The following is a 17,993-nucleotide window of genomic DNA, read 5'->3' as shown; positions in this document are numbered from 1 at the left end:
ACAAAGGAGTGGCTCAAAAAGAAGCACGCTAAGGTCATGGAGTGGTCTACCTAGTCCCCAGACCATAATCCCATAGAAAACGTATGTAGGGAGTTAAAGCGACGAGTTGCCAAGCGACAGCCTCAAAATCTTAATGATTTAGAGATAATCTGCAAAGAGGAGTGGACCAAAATTCCTCCTGACATGTGCGCAAACCTCAACAACTATAAAAATCGTCTGACTGCTGTGCTTGCCAACAAGGGTTTTGCCACCTAGTATTAAGTCTTGTTTGCCGGAGGGATCAAATACTTATTTCTCACTGACAAATGGAAATAAATTTATATAATTTATACAATGTGATTTTCTGTATTTTATTTTTTTATATTCTCTCAATGTTAAAATTAAAACTACACTTAAAATTATAGACTGTTCATGTCTTTGTCAGTGGGCAAACCTGCAGCAAGGGATCAAATAATTATTTCCTTCACTGTATTTCAATCACATCCACCTTCAAGTTGTCTTGAGCAGAACTCCAGTAACCTGTTTATAACAGCCCAGATGCCCCACACAAAAGTAAACACCCTCTGTAATTCTCCTGTGCCTCATACTGTAGCTGACATTATCAGTGTGTTGCCCTTACACAGTTCTTGTTCTCTACTGTGCAGGCCACGATATTTACAGATTCTGGATGAGGAAGGAGATGTCAGCCACATAAAAGATGGAGAGAAGCCGATTGTGGGGGACAGAGGAGGTGCCGAGCACAGACAGCAACACCCAACAGACTGACTGAGCCAATCAACATACAACGCATGCCAAGATTAAAAAGGAAGATGGGCTCTTATGAACAGGTTACTGGATTGCTGTTCAAGATGACAAAGGGAACCTGTCACCAAGAAAATGAAGTCCAATCTGCAGGCATCAAGTTATGGACCAGAGGGAGCCGAGTAGAATTATATAGATTTTGTGTTATTGTTTTAAGATCCAGTATCACCTGTGTTTTAATCATTTAATCCCCTGCTCTTTCTATAATTTTCAGTCCAGCTATGTCTGCTAGCACTCTTATACAAGGAAGGCTGGCAGTCACTGAGAGGACCGCTTAGTTGCCCATAGGAACCAAAGCTCAGCTTTCACTTCTCATACTGCTCTGGTAAAATGATAGCTGGACTCCGATTGGTTGTATGTAAAGATTTTGTAGTTTCTGGTATTCTGCAGACATGGTTAATAAAAAACAAACTTTTACTTTGAAAATGGCAATCTATACAGTATTTACAAGCAGGTACAAAAGATAAGGCCCAACGGGTTGTCATCTTTCCCACAGGTACCGGATACAACTTTAGCCCTGGTCCTTGAGATAGGTGGCATCTCCCCCTCTCTGGCTTTCGTAGCCCTTGGGGATCTTCCTCACCTCTAGCAGTATATCTGGATTGCAATACCTTCTGCCCCATATGGTATGAGTCCATTTTTTCCTGTAGCATCACAAGCCGAGTGTGCCCCTGGCTCCCGACATCCAACTCAAGGCTGCCGTTGGCCATTAGACAGAATCACACAGATAGGTATTTGAGGCAGTCCACTGCCCCGAATATTAGGCTCATGTTGTCCCTAGCAGCCCAAAGTTCTGCTGCCTACTCACTGCTGCCCTTGCATTAACTGAATTGACACTTCCTGCCTCTGTCACTAACACTCAGCTCCCCCTCCCAACTGCGTAGGCCAATTCAGATAACCCTGTCCCAGATAACTGCAGCCTCAGGGGATATTGTACTTCTACCACATATAAATGCATAAAAACACATTCAACCCTTTGCTTGTTAGGGCGTAATTCATTAGCTCCCACAACTGTTAACACCTATGCGCACTGTCGTGTTAAAATCAAAAATCAGATCATACACGCATAGCACAAAGCTGTGTTATTGAATTTGGCTGTTCACATTATAGTTTTTTTTTCACAAGGGCCCAGTGTGCAAGTGAAAGGGAAAAAAGAAGAAAAAAAAAAAAAAAAAAAAAAGGGGGGACGCAGCCCGCACTATTCTTTTCAGTTTTTCAGATTAGACTCACGTATTCGAGTCAAAGGGTGCACACAAAAAAACAAACAGAACGGATTTGCTATTCTGCTATTCGTCGTCCGCACTACACTTGATACATTGCAAATTTTAACATAGGAAACATTTGGGACTGAACATTTTTGTATAAAATTCCACGCTTCAACACGTCTGATTATCCACCACCCTTGGATCCTTCAGACGGAACCTGAAAACCCATCTCTTCAGGAAAGTCTACAGCCATAACCATTCTACCGCCTCACCAACCACCGGAGCTGCCGCCCCACCAAACACCCGATCTGCCGCGTCGCCACAGCTGCCGCCTCACCAACCACCAGAGCTGCAGCTTCACAACCACCGTGCTGCAGCACACCGACCTCCTGTCTCTTCCCCATTATCCCGAAGAATGTAAGTCCTCAATGATAGGGAGTAGGAGTAGGAGTAGGAGTAGGAGTAGGAGTAGGAGTAGTAAAAACAGGCGTGATACAGATAGAATAGAGATGAAAAACAGAATTTTTCATGAGCTCGCTCACCTGAACCCATTTTAGTGCTGACAGGTAACTTGTAGCATGTAACAAGTTATTTTGCATACAGTACATCCCTCAGTTGTACGCATTCACAACAGTTGCTATAAAAACAAAACATAGATAAATATAGTTTGTGCAAACAAGTATAAATACTGCAAAATTCAATAGCAGTAAGCAACCAACTGCAGTCTTGCGGGAGTACTAAACCATAGGTAGCTAGCAACAGCTTCACAAAAGGTAAGCCTATATATGAAGATTAACTATTGACTAATTCCAATGTATGACACCTTAATGCTGACAGCTTATGAGACCAACATGGCAGACCAGTTACAGACTCTTTAGTAAATATCCCATTCATTTGACTAGACCTATTAGAAATCAATTTTTCCTGCAGGGACAACCCTATTACAAATTTGAAGATTTCAGCAAAAAGATTTGCAGGGCCTTGGTCTAGCGGCCACATCTGTAGTCTATGAAGTACAAAACCAAAGCCATGTGAATCTTCAATCATCCATTACACCTTTTCTGATTAGTCGGTCAGCAAGGTGGGATTATTGCAGCGTGAGGCACATATGACAGTCACTATGGACCGACTAATTGGAAGAAGCGCCAGGAATGATGGCAGGTTGGAGAAGGTTTGCAGGACCATGGACTACTGATGTAGCTACTAGACCAGAGTCCCAAAAATCATTTTTGTGCCACTCTACAAATGTAAAATATAAAATAAACACAGGAACCACAGCCCAAAACGAGACTAGCCCAGCTCTGGCCCTGACCGTTTATTCCCATCACCAGGTCTCTCCATCGCATGTGTCCAGTTGAATCTTCAGTGTATTTTCTCTGAAATGCCAAAGCGTTTCATGGAACAATTGCGCAGTGAGGCTACGATTCATGCGGACCATGGTTTGGGAGGCAGGAAACACCTGATAGATTCCTTTGAAAATTTAAAAATGACAAATAATACAGAAAACATTTTTGAGAAATGTCTTATCTGCCACATATTAAAATGATCTTTGATCACTTCTACATGAGAATTTTCTGGTCCGTATTGTGCATCTGTATTAAAAAGCTGCAAATCATGGATGAAAGTAGTCTCCATCAAGTGTAGAAAAAGCTGTCTGAGCACAGATTACCAGTCAGAGCCATTTGTATAGACCCCACACAACTCCTACCTTATTTTCATTTTTTTTATTTCTACAGACAAAAGCCAGATATGACAAAGATATGCTACAAAGTCACCAGGTACTGTCCAGGAACTAATGCTTATGCCTGGGATTCATGTGTACACTAAGAATGAACAATAAGGTCACAAAACCTTGCAGATGAGTTAGGCCAGCATACTTTACAGCAGCAAGAAATATTAGAGACAGAAACTTATTCAATACGACAAAAAGGCCTAGAGTACAATGGATAAGTTGGTAGGTACATCACAGAGATACCACTATATGAAAGGCATGACAAAGCATGCACGCTGCGGCCCATCTCACAGAGCTACTGATAGGTGATGATCCCAGCGGACAGAGCACATATAGGATTGTCTAGTATATAGCCATCATGCCAACAAATTTGTTACTTTCTGGCCATGGCTCTTTAGTCTCCCCTCTCAATAGATAACAGCAAATGTGATCTAATGCCTCAGTGAGCTGAAGACCTTTCGTTACCGAAAGCAGATGAATTGCGAGCGAACATCAGTCCAGGAGAGGGAAGTAAATATCCCTAATAACATATATTAAAAGTTTCTTATTTTTTCTTGTACTATTGATTTATGAAAAAAATAAAATGACGGTTACTCAAAAGCAAGGCCACTTATGAGGCTAGGTGTGCTGAGATCACAGGTTTTCTGCCAAATAGGCCTAACCCAGATCATTCATTTCTGGAAAGGAATAGACCCTATTTCAGTGTGCGGAATCGGTTTATATCATACATTTCTAATCTTTGTGGCCACATTTGCCATCCATGATAAAAAAAACCCGGATGGAAGTTTCCTTAAGCTTCTCCTTCCAAGGCAGCGAAAGAGAGTGTATAGCGGAAACTCGGACGTCAGTCATGTGTGGTTTTGGAGGTTTTCATTTTTCAATCCAAAGAAGAAACATCAAACATGTGATCATAAGCCAGATCAAGGTAAGATGAATTCTGAAGTTAAAAAAACAACTTTATTTAAAACAGTCAATTGGTTAGATGGTGGCACAAAAAGAAGCCCTCTACTCAGCACTCATTACCTGTATTAGTTGCACCTGTTTGAACTCATTAACTGTACAAAAGGCACCTGTCCACACACTCAATCACACTCCAACCTCTCCACCATGGCCAAGGCGCTGTCTAAGGACATCAGGAACAAAGTTGTACACCTGCTCAAGGCTGGAATGGGATACAGGACAATAGGCAAGCAGCTTGGTGAGAAGGCAAGAAAACAGAAGTAACAAAAGATGGCTGCCAATCTTCCTCGGCCTAGGGCTCCATGCAAGAGCTCACCTCGTAGGGTAAGGATGATTCTGAGAAAGATCAGGAATCAGGCCAGAACTACATGACCTGGAGACAGCTGGGACCAGTGTCTCAAACATTATTGTTAGTAACACACTATGCAGCCATGGATTAACCCCTTAACCCCCAAGGGTGGTTTGCACGTTAATGACCGGGCCAATTTTTACAATTCTGACAACTGTCCCTTTATGATGTTATAGCTCTGGAACGCTTCAACGGATCCTGATGATTCTGACACTGTTTTCTCGTGACATATTGTACTTCATGATAGTGGTAAAAATTTCTTTGATATTCTTTGCCTTTATTTGTGAAAAAAAATGGAAATTTGGCAAGAATTTTGAAAATTTAGCAATTTTCGAAATTTGAATTTTTGTGCCCTTAAATCACAGAGATATGTCACACAAAATACCCAAGTAACATTTCTCACATGTCTACTTTACATCAGCACAATTTTGGAACCCCAATTTTTTTTTTTGTTAGGGAGTTATAAAGGTTAAAAGTTGAATAGCAATTTCTCATTTTTACACCACCATTTTTTTTTGTTTAGGGACCACATCACATTTGAAGTCACTTTGAGGGGTCTATATGATGGTTATTTTCTAAGTGTGACCCCATTCTAAAAACTGCATCCCTCAAGGTGCTCAAAACCACATTCAAGAAGTTCATTAACCCTTCAGGTGTTTCACAGGAATTTTTGGAATGCTTAAAAAAAAAAAAAAAATAATGAACATTTAACTTTTTTTCCAAAAAAGTTTACTTCAGCTCTAATTTGTTTTATTTTACCACGGGTAACAGGAGGAATTGGACCCCAAAAGTTGTTGTACAATTTGTCCTGAGTACGCGATATCCCATATGTGGGGGTAAACCACTGTTTGGGCGCATGACAGAGCTCGGAAGAGAAGGAGCGCTGTTTGACTTTTCAATGCAAAATTTACTGGAATGGAGATGGGACACCATATCGCGTTTGGAGAGCCCCTGATGTGCCTAATCATTGAAACTCCCCACAAGTGACACCATTTTGGAAAGTAGACCCCCTAAGGAACTTATCTAGATGTATGGTGAGCACTTTGACCCACCAAGTGATTCACAGAAGTTTATAATGTAGAGCCATAAAAATAAATTATTTTCTCACAAAAATGAAATTTTTGCCCCAACTTTTTATTTTCCCAAAGGTAGCAGAAGAATTTGGACCCCAAAAGTTGTTGGGCAATTTATCCTGAGTACGCTGATACTTCATAAATGGGGATAAACCACTGTTTGAGCGCATGGCAGAGCCGATACCCCATATGTGGGGGTAAACCACCATGTGGGCGCATGGCAGAGCTCGGAAGGGAAGGGGCGCCGTTTGGAATGCAGACTTAGATGGGTTGGTCTGCAGGCATCACGTTGCATTTGCAGAGCCCCTGATGTACCTAAACAGTAGAAACCCCCCCACAAGTGACACCATTTTGGAAAGTAGACACCCTAAGGAACTTATCTAGATGTGTTGTGAGAACTTTGAACCCCCAAGTATTTCACTACAGTTTTTAACGTAGAGCCGTGAAAATAAAAATTCTTTTTTTTTTTCCCCCCAAAATTATTTTTTTTAGCCCACAGTTTTCTATTTTCCCAAGGGTAACAGGAGAAATTGAACCCAAAAAGCTGTTGTCCAATTTGTCCTGAGTACGCCAATACCCCATATGTTGGGGTTAACCCGTTTGGGCGCACAGGAGAGCTTGGAAGGGAAGAAACACTGTTATACTTTTTCAAAGCAGAATTGGCTGGAATTGAGATCGGACGCCATGTCGCGTTTGGAAAGCCTCTGATGTATCTAAACAGTGGAAACTCCCAAATTCTAACTGAAACCCTAACCCAAACACACCCCTAACCATAACCCTAACCCGAACATGGGCCTATGTAATAATTATAGGGGATAACTCAGGAGACTCTTTGCGTGGAACAAGGCAACTACAGGACACAGTTTTATAAGTGGTAAAGTCTATATTATCACACAGTAATTCAAACAGGTGCAGAGAGAAACTCAAGTCCACAACACTTGGTGCAAATATCAAATGCAGCTCAGCAGTCTATAGGAAACTTCAGAGGAAAATGTAATCACGCAGAAAGTCTATGAAGCACAATTATTCTTGAGGATACTTGACACGAATAAATCCTTGTCTTAGTCCAAAACACAGATAGATATGCTTATAAGGCAGTTCAAATAATATCTTAGCTCAACCAGGGAGGTCTGGGTAATAGTCTCAGGTTCTTGCAGAGGAGAAACAGCTTACATGTCCAGCAAATGCAGATGGAAGTAAACACGAGCAGCAGATGACGGAGGATTACTGGAACTGGTGTATGCAGCAGGAACTCAGAGCAGAGTAGCAGGATAACCCCACAGGTTCACAGGAGCAGGTATATAGCCAGGGAGTCACCAGAGGTCAGGAGCTGGATGCAAGGCAGAATACTCTAGCACAGACTGAAGGCTGGGGTGGACTTTTATAGCAGGAAGACACAGTGCACATGAGACCAAAGTCATCATCTAAGTAATGCACAAAAAGGTAATAAAAAAATGTTCAGAGTCCTGACAGCCTAGCCCTAATCCCAACCACACCCCTAACCCGAATCCCAACCATAACCCTAACCACACCCCTAACCCCAACCCTAATTCCAACCGTAAATGTAATCCAAACCCTAACTTTAGCTCAACCTTAACCCTAACTTTAGCCCTAACCATAACCCTAACTTCAGCCCCAACCTTAACCCTAACTGTAGCCCCAACCCTAATGGAAAAATGGAAATACATTTAAAAAAAAATTATTATTTTTCCCTAACTAAGGGGGTGATGAAGGGGGGGGGGGGGGGTTGATTTACTTTTATAGCGTTTTTTTGCGGATTTTTATTATTGGCAGCCATCACACACTAAAAGACGCTTTTTATTGCAAAAGGATAGTTTTTGCGTCTCCACATTGTGAGAGCTATAATTTTTCCATATTTTGGCCCACAGAGTCATGTGAGGTCTTGTTTTTTGCGGGACGAGTTGATGTTTTTATTGGTACCATTTTCGGGCTTGTGAAATTTTTTGATCGATTTTTATTCCACTTTTTGTTCGGCGGTACGATAATAAAGTGTTGTTTTTTGCCTTTTTTTTTTTTGACGGTGTTCACTGAAGGGGCTAACTAGTCAGACAATTTTATAGGTCGGGTCGTTACGGATGTGGCAATACTAAATATGTGTACTTTTATTGTCTTTTTTTATTTAAAGAGATGTATTTATTGGATATATATATATATATATATATATATATATATATATATATATATATATATATATATATATATATATTTTAAATTTACTTTTTTTTACATTGCCCTAGGGGGGGGGGGGACATCACTATATATTATCAGATCGCTGACCTGACACTTTGCACACTTTGCAATGCACTGTGTCAGATCAGCGATCTGACAGGCAGTGCAGGGAGGCTTCCCGGCACCTGCTCTGAGCAGGCGCTTGAAAGCCACCTCCCTGCAAGACCCGGAAGGCCCTCTGCGGCCATTTTGGATTCAGGGCCTGCAGGGAGGAGGAGGTAGGAGACCCTCGGAGCAACGCGATCACATCGCGTTGCTCCGAGGGTCTCAGGGAAGCAGGCAGGGAGCCCCCTCCCTGCGCGATGCTTTCCTATGCTGACGGAACGCTGCGATCATCTTTGATCGCAGTGTGCCGGGAGCGGTCCGTGACCGCTCCTGGCACATAGTGCCAAATGTCAGCTGTAATAATCAGCTGACACCCGGCGGGGATCGGCCACGCTCCCCTGTGAGTGCTGCCGATCGCCTATGACGTACTATCCCGTCATTGGGAATTAAGTCCTAGGTCACCTCGACGGGATAGTGCGTCATATGGGATTAAGATCCTGCAGGGCAAACAAGGTCCCCCTGCTCATACGAGAACATGTCCAACTCTCCGTGCTTGGAGGAAGAATAATGAGTACTACCCCAAGTACACTGTCCCAACCGTGAAGCATGGTGAGGAAACATCATACTTTGGGAGTGATTTTCTGCAAAGGGGAAAGGACGATTGCACTGTATTGAAAGAAGGATGGATGGGGTCATGTATTGGGAGATTCTGGCAAACAACCTCCTTCCCTCAGTAAGAACATTGAAGATGGGTCGTGGCTGGGTCTTCCAGCATGATAATGACCCAAAACACACAGCCAGGGCAACCAATGAGTGGCTCGGTAAGAAGCATTTAAGTTCCTGGAGTGGCCTAGCCAGCCTCCAATAGAAAATCTGTTACCCAGCGACAGCCCAAAACTTGAAAGATCTGGAGAAGTTCTGTATGGAGGAGTGGGCCAAAATCCTTGCTGCAGTGTGTGTAAACTTGGTCAAGGACTACAAGAAACATCTGACTTCTGTAAATGCAAACAACGGTTTCTGCACCAAATATTAACCCCTTCGTGACCTTGGAATTTTCCGGTTTTCCGTGTTTTTTACTCCCCTCTTTCCCAGAGCCATAACTTTTTTATTTTTCCGTCAATATGGCCATGTGAAGGCTTATTTTTTGCGGGATGAGTTGTACTTTTGAACAACATTATTGGTTTTACATGATGTGTACTAGAAAATGGGAAAAAATTCCAAGTGCGGTGAAATTGCAAAAAAAGTGCAATCCCATGCGTGTTTTTTGTTTGGCTTTTTTGTTAGGTTCACCAAATGCTAAAACTGACCTGCTATTATGATTCTCCAGGTCATTACGAGTTCATAGACACCAAACTTGTCTAGGCTATTTTTTATCTAAGTGGTGAAAAAAAATTTCCAAACTTTGCTACAAAAAAAAAAAAAAAAATTGTGCCATTTTCCGATAACCGTAGCGTCTCCATTTTTCGTGATCTGGGGTTGGGTGAGGGCTTATTTTTTTCGCGTCGAGCTGACATTTTAATGCAATGTCGCAGCAACCAAAAAACGTAATTTTGGCGTTTTTAATTTTTTTTTTATCGCTACGCCGTTTAGCGATCAGGTTAATCCTTTCTTTTATTGATAGATCGGGTGATTCTAAAAGCGGCAATACCAAATATGTGTTTATTTTATTTTATTTTTATTGTTTTATTTTGAATGGGGCGAAAGGGGGGTGATTTAAACTTTTATATATTTTTTTTAATTATTTCATTTTTTTTTTAAACATTTTTTTTTTTTTTTTACTTTTGCCATGCTTCAGTAGCCTCCATGGGAGGCTAGAAGCTGGCAAAACTGGATCGACTCAGCTACATAGTAGCGATCATCAGATCGCTCCGATGTAGCTTAATTACAGGCTTGCTATGAGCGCCGACCACAGGGTGGCGCTCACAGCAAACCGGCATCAGTAACCATAGAGGTCTCAAGGACCTCTATGGTTACTATCCTGACGCATCGCCGACCCCCACCCCGGAAGCGGTAGTTAAATGCCGCTGTCAGCGTTTGACAGCGGCATTTAACTAGTTAATAGCGGCGGGTGGATCGCGATTCCACTCACCGCTGTTGCGTGCACGTCAGCTGTCCAAAACAGCTGACATGTCGCGGCTTTGATGTGGGCTCACCGCCGGAGCCCACATCAAAGCAGGGGATCTGACCTCGGACGTACTATCCCGTCCGAGGTCAGAAAGGGGTTAAAGTTGTTTTTCTATTGTATCAAATACATATATTTCATGCAACAAAATGCAAATTAATTATGTAAAAATCATACATTGCGATTTTCTCTTTCTGGATTCTGTCTCTAACAGTTGAATTGTACCTACGATAAAATTACAGACGTCTCCATTCTTTGTAGGTGGGAAAACTTGCAAAATCAGCACAATGATCAAATACTGGGGTATGTGGCAAGAATTGCCTTGATCTGGGTTTATGACCACATGTTCAATGGTTCTTCTTTTGGTTCTACTATGTTTCAGTGTAGTCTACCATTCATTATGTAGCAGATATGTCATTACCTTTCTTCGCTTTATAGGTGTTGTATAGATCAATCTTAATTTTGACATATCCAAAAACAGAAAAAAGGGACCGCACTGCCAGCTGGTTCTATCAGATTCAGAGAGCACCTCAGGTCCATCAGTACAGGAAAGGGTGTCCCCCGTTTAATCTCTCATATGCTCCATTAACATGGGGGTAATGCGTCATTGTTGCGGTTCATTGGTTTAGAAAGGGTTACTTGACCAGCACAGGGGGGGGTAACCATAATAGGTTGCTGCTGAGAAGAGAGGGTAAATGGATTATGGGTGTTAATGCCACGGGCCCTTTGGGGGTTAAATGAAAAACTGGATATGTCGGTGTTTCTGTGAATGTTTGTCTCCCGGTAAAAAAAATTGTTTCTTTTCTTTTCCCTTCCCGTTTTCGTTTATTATCCTGTAACTTTGACATTTTGGTATTCTTGGCGACATATTTTTCTGTAATTGATGTTTTATTCAATTTTAATCTTTTCATGTTTAAATGTTTTATTTGAAAAGTAGGACATTATGACGCTGAGGGTGGGGGAGGTAACCTAGTGGCGGATATTGTTATAATGGATCCACCCACCTTTAGTCAGTGTCAAGACCCGTGTCAAGACCCCAACTGCGCAAAACGGCCGTCGTCTTTAGAAGCCCGTGTTTCCCTGCTTGTCCTGCATTTGACATGATGTCAGAATAAAGTTTGGATTTTATCTGGATGGTGAGTGCCCGCTTCTCTTCTATTGTGCATGCAGCGGTTAATTTTGACATACACTATGTTCCAAATTATTATGCAAATGATATTTTTCTCGGATTTTCCTAAATGGTGCAAATGACAGTCAGCCTAATAAAAGTCATCACCAATTAGAGTATACATCGAATTTTATTGAAGAAACCTCCCAATGATAACAGTATAATCTCCAAAATGAATAAAAACTCAAAATGCACTGTTCCAAATTATTAGGCACAGTAGAATTTCTAAACATTTGATATGTTTTAAAGAACTGAAAATGCTCATTTGTGGAATTTGCAGCATTAGGAGGTCACATTCACTGAACAAAAAAGCTATTTGACTCCAAAACATTCTAACAGGCCAAGTTACATGTTAACATAGGAACCCTTCTTTGATATCACCTTCACAATTCATGCATCCATTAAACTTGTGAGTTGATGCAGTTTCTGCTTGTATTTCTTCCATGAAGTCAGAATAGCCTCCCAGAGCTGCTGTTTTGATGTGAACTGCCTCCCACCCTCATAGATCTTTTGCTTGATGATAATCCAAAGGTTCTCTATAGGGTTGAGGTCAGGGGAAGATGGTGGCCACACCATGAGTTTATCTCCTTTTATGCCCATAGCAGCCAATGACTCAGAGGTATTCATTGTCATGCATGAAGATGATTTTGTTCCTGAAGGCACGTTTCTGCTTTTTAGACCATGGAAGAAAGTTGTCAGTCAGAAACTCAATTTACTTTGCTGAGGTCATTTTCACACCTTCAGGAACCTTAAAGGGCCCTACCAGCCGGTTCCCCATGATTCCGGCCCAAAACATGACTCCTCCACCTCCCTGCTGACGTCGCAGCCTTGTTGGGACATGGTGCCCATCCACCAACCATCCACTACTCCATCCATCTGGACCGTCCAGAGTTGCTCGACACTCATCAGTAAACAAGACTGTTTGAAAATTAGTCTTCATGTATGTCTGGGCCCACTGCAACCGTTTCTGCTTGTGAACACTGTTTAGGAGTGGCCGAATAGTAGGTTTATGCACCACAGCAAGCCTTTGAAGGATCCTACACCTTGAGGTTTGAGGGACTCCAGACGCACCAGCAGCTTCAAATAACTGTTTGCTGCTTTGTAATGGTATTTTGGCAGCTGCTCTCTTAATCCAATGAATTTGTCTGCCAGAAAACTTCCTCATTATGCCTTTATTTGCATGAACTCTGTCTGTGCTCTGTTTCAGTCACAAATCTCAGAGTATGATGATCACTCTTAAGTTTTCGTGAAATATCTAATTTTTTCATACCTTGTCCAAGGCATTGCACTATTTAACACTTTTCAGCAGCAGAGAGATCCTTTTTATTTCCCATATTGCTTGAAACCTGTGACCTGCATAATAATGTGGAACATCATTTTTGAGTAGTTTTCCTTTAATTAGAATCACCTGGAAAACTAATTATCACATGTGTTTAAGAATGATTTCAGTGATTCATTGAGCCCTGAGACACAATACCATCCACGAGTTTATTTGAAAAACAAAACAATTAAATCTTTACGACACTTAAATCCAATTTGCATAATAATTTGGAACACAGTTGTATATTGTCTGCTTTCCAGAACGTATTTTTTTAACATTTTTTTTTCAAACCAAAAGTAGGATATGTTTCAGTTTGTCTTTTTTTGACAGACCGTCTATCCACAAATAAATAAATAATAGAGATGTGAAAAGATTTCTAGACTAATATGTCCTTGTGCTGTCCAAGATCAGTCACATGGAATTAAAGTACTTGTGCACTTGCACGAGCTCCATTAAATGTGGTATTCCATTGCAATGTAATGCATAGGTAGAGATGAGAACGATATACATGGATTAGATTACAATGCAGCGCTGAACTCATCTCTCGAGATCTTGATCCTGAGATCACCATCAGCGCATGCGCCGCCCCTGGCGGCGGCCATATTACCAGCGCACCTGGAAGTGTCGGGGCTCTGGCCTGTCGCAAAATGTTGGCAGAGCGCCAGGCAGCGCGGGACACCCACGCAGCACCGGAGACACGCAGCAACGGCCAGCATCCGCCGGGCACCCGGAGATTATTTTTTCATATACATACAGTACAGACCAAAAGTTTGAATGTAAAGCAGTCATGAAAGCAGAAGGTGGCTGCTTGGAAGAACCTAGAATATAAGACATTTTCAGTTGTTTCACACTTTTTTGTAAAGTATATAATTCCACATGTGTTAATTCAGAGTTTTGATGCCTTCAGTGTGAATGTACAATTTTCATAGTCATGGAAATACAGAAAAATCTTTAAGTGAGGTGTGTCCAAACTTTCGGTCTGATATATATATATATATATATTTTACACACACACACTAGATGGTGGCCCGATTCGAATGCATCGGGTATTCTAGAATATGCATAGCCACGTAGTATATTGCCCAGCCACGTAGCATATTGCATGGGCAGCTTTAATAGTAAAAATTTGGTCACACAGGGTTAATAGCGGCGGTAACGGAGTGAGTTACCCGCGGCATAACGCGGTCCGTTACTGCTGGCATTAACCCTGTGTGAGCGGTGACTGGAGGGGAGTATGGAGCGGGCGCCGGGCACTGACTGCGGGGAAGTAGGGAGGGACTAATCGGACTATGGCCGTCGCTGATTGGTCGCGGCAGCCATGACAGGCAGCTGGCGAGACCAATCAGCGACTTGGATTCCATGACAGACAGAGGCCGCGACCAATGAATATCCGTTACAGACAGACAAACGGACGGACGTGACCCTTAGACAATTATATAGTAGAGAAATGTAGAATATATATATATATATATATATATATATATATATATATATATATATATATATATATATATATATATTACAGATAGACATATATAGACAGATATAGACATATGTCATGTATCATGACATATATGTCTATGATATGTCTATGGTACACACGCACATACATATATACATATATATATATATATATATATATATTATATATACCTATCCACATACGGCACGATCGGAATAGATTTCCTACTGTCATACAGACGTTTTTCAAACATGAGCCCCGAATCATCCCTGCAGTTTCTCCACTTCCCTCGGGGACTTTGCTCCTTTTTAGTGCCTTTAGAATTTGCACCACTTTTTCAGGCGTCTTACTTTTTTTCTTTGTCATCTTTTACCCGGACAGATTCATGAAACGCACAACACTAAACGTCCCATTTTTGCGGCACAGCCCCCAGTCTCAGCCTGGAGTGAGGTTTCTGAGGTCCCATTTTTGCGGCACAGCCCCCAGTCTCAGCCTGGAGTGAGGTTTCTGAGGCCCCATTTTTGCGGCACAGTCCCCAGTCTCAGCCTGAGTGAGGTTTCTGAGGCTCCATTTTTGCGGCACAGCCCCCAGTCTCAGCCTGGAGTGAGGTTTCTGAGGTCCCATTTTTGCAGCACAGCCCCCAGTCTCAGCCTGGAGTGAGGTTTCTGAGGTCCCATTTTTGCGGCACAGCCCCCAGTCTCAGCCTGGAGTGAGGTTTCTGAGGCTCCATTTTTGCGGCACAGCCCCCAGTCTCAGCCTGGAGTGAGGTTTCTGAGGCCCCATTTTTGCGGCACAGCCCCCAGTCTCAGCCTGGAGTGAGGTTTCTGAGGCCCCATTTTTGCGGCACAGCCCCCAGTCTCAGCCTGGAGTGAGGTTTCTGAGGTCCCATTTTTGCGGCACAGTCCCCAGTCTCAGCCTGGAGTGAGGTTTCTGAGGTCCCATTTTTGCGGCACAGTCCCCAGTCTCAGCCTGGAGTGAGGTTTCTGAGGCCCCATTTTTGCGGCACAGCCCCCAGTCTCAGCCTGGAGTGAGGTTTCTGAGGCCCCATTTTTGCGGCACAGTCCCCAGTCTCAGCCTGGAGTGAGGTTTCTGAGGCCCCATTTTTGCGGCACAGTCCCCAGTCTCAGCCTGGAGTGAGGTTTCTGAGGCCCCATTTTTGCGGCACAGTCCCCAGTCTCAGCCTGGAGTGAGGTTTCTGAGGCCCCATTTTTGTGGCACAGCCCCCAGTCTCAGCCTGGAGTGAGGTTTCTGAGGCCCCATTTTTGTGGCACAGCCCCCAGTCTCAGCCTGGAGTGAGGTTTCTGAGGCCCCATTTTTGCGGCACAGTCCCCAGTCTCAGCCTGGAGTGAGGTTTCTGAGGCCCCATTTTTGCGGCACAGTCCCCAGTCTCAGCCTGAAGTGAGGTTTCTGAGGCCCCATTTTTGCGGCACAGTCCCCAGTCTCAGCCAGGAGTGAGGTTTCTGAGGCCCCATTTTTGCGGCACAGTCCCCAGTCTCAGCCTGGAGTGAGGTTTCTGAGGCCCCATTTTTGCGGCACAGGCCCCAGTCTCAGCCTGGAGGTTTCGGACAGACTTTTTTTAACTTGTCAAGAAATGAGGAATCATTTTACGGGTTTTACAATTTTTTTTAACTAAAGTCTTGGAAAATGTTTAAAAGAAAACTAAAGAGCATTTTCTTTTTCATATTGAGTCAAATTTGTCAAACGTGAACAACATTTTGGTGCAAAAAGTGACTTCAATAAGTGGAAATGATGCCTGGGCCAGCGGCCAGTGCCGGACGGCGCAGCCAGGTGTGAGGACGAGACCTGCTCACCTTGTACATCACGTGTGCAGCAGTCACTGACTGCCTGCAGCGGTCACACTCACACAGTCCATAGCACTTACCGGCAGCTCCACGCTGATGTCCGTGCCGTCCAGCAGCAGCACCTTACAGGTCAGCACCGCCTTGCTGTCCCCGGCCGCAGGGATGTGAACTGTGGCTCCTCCACCGACCACTGGGGGCGACAGCGGGCTGTGGTGCGGGTACAGCGCTCCGGCAGGGGCTCTCATCACCATGGCTCCGGCATCCCTCTCATCCCGGCCACCGTGCACTGTGGCTGCACTTCTCCCTCCGTGCCTCTGCATCGACCGCCGGCCAAAGGTCCTCCGCAGGAACCGCAGCATCATCCTTCACCACCTCCCGGCTTCCCTCCTCCCTCTTTAACCCTTCCTGCTCTTCCTGGATACCAAAGCTCAGCGCTGAGCAATCAATAGGAAGCTTTCCAGGGAGTGAGCAGCAGGTGAGCGCAGTGTCCCGGTGCGCGGGGAGCAGTGTCAGCCCCGGAGGGCGGCGGAGAGGAAAGTTTCACGGTCACGTCACTCCGCCACGGACATGCCAGGTGCGTGTTCTTATGCGTGGAGTGCAGACAGGAATGGCAGCACCCCGGGGAGACGACGGCTCCGTGTCCCGGCAGTCTGCAGCACAGAGGACCGCTGCCGCCGGCCACTTCCCCCAGCAGCGCACCTTCTGCCGGCAGTCACTTGTTGGCTGTGTCCTCGTCTCCCACAGAACTGGAATGACACAGACACGGGTTTGTTTCGCGCACCCTCCTCCTCCTCTGTCTCCTCCCTCACCGGAGTTTGGCTCCCTTCCCAGCCATTCTGGTGACCAGGCAGCAGGTGTTTTAACTCTGTCATTGCCGCAGGCTGGGGAGGACACGGCTGACGTTGGCTTCTTGCATGGAGTCTCTCCTGCAATTAGTGGCTCCATAATCCCCTTTCACACATCAGGTTTTTGCCATCAGGCACAATCCAGCGAATTTTGAAAAAAAACGGATCCAGCAAAAGTTGCCGCTGAATCCGTATTTTTCTCATAGACTTGTATTAGCGCCGGATTGTGACAGATTGCCACACGTTTCTTCCGTATTTTTCCGGATCCGTCGTCGAAAATTATTTTAACGGCGGCCGGAGAAAACGTTCATAGGAACGTTTTTTCTGTCCGGCGAAAAAACACCAAGCGACGGATCCAGCAAAAAACTGATGAAACGTGAGGTGAAATGATGAATCCAGCCACCAAAGTCAGTTTTTCATGCATTTTCCCATTGAAGTCATGCATTTGCCATTCTGCTCTCTCGCGTTAAAAAAAAAAAACGGATCCGTCACATCAGTTTTTCACAATTTGCAACGGATACGTTTTTTTAAAAAATTCGCCTGATTTAGGCTACTTTCACACTAAATAAACTGGAAGCAAGAAAGATGCAGTCATAGAATCCAATAAAAACACCTTTTATTAGTAATCAATAAAAAATATACACACAGAAAGCCAGACAATGTGTAGTAAGGCAGGCAGATGACAACAAAATGCCAATAGCAACATGAAAACAGTAGTCACCCAAGGTATGGTGGCCCCTACGGTAGCCCAGATACGGCACAAAGGTATATCACAGTGTATAACATGTCATAAAAAGCAGTATACAGCAAATAGAAGGTAGCCACAGCATCTATATCTATAAGTCTCCCATATCATTG

General features: G+C 43.7%; 1 protein-coding gene across 3 annotated transcripts in view; it reads right to left on the bottom strand.

Moving 5' to 3' along the window:
* The window catches only part of EPB41L4B (erythrocyte membrane protein band 4.1 like 4B), a 1,243,532-nt gene extending 1,226,407 nt beyond the window's left edge, over positions 1–17,125 (bottom strand). Inside the window, exon 1 of one of the 3 annotated variants that reach the window (XM_077269579.1) lies at positions 16,371–17,125. In XM_077269579.1, coding sequence (XP_077125694.1) covers positions 16,371–16,652 — 282 coding nt within the window. In that variant the 5' untranslated portion in view covers positions 16,653–17,125. The remainder of the gene's footprint in view (positions 1–16,370) is intronic. The other 2 variants (XM_077269578.1, XM_077269580.1) reach the window with 2 other exon arrangements.
* Positions 17,126–17,993: the final 868 nt, after the last annotated feature.

Source organism: Ranitomeya variabilis, chromosome 6 (assembly GCF_051348905.1).
Source record: "Ranitomeya variabilis isolate aRanVar5 chromosome 6, aRanVar5.hap1, whole genome shotgun sequence".
Classification (NCBI taxonomy): Eukaryota; Metazoa; Chordata; class Amphibia; order Anura; family Dendrobatidae; genus Ranitomeya; species Ranitomeya variabilis.
Note: the sequence above shows the minus strand (reverse complement) of the source record. Positions and strands in the feature narration are given on the sequence as shown.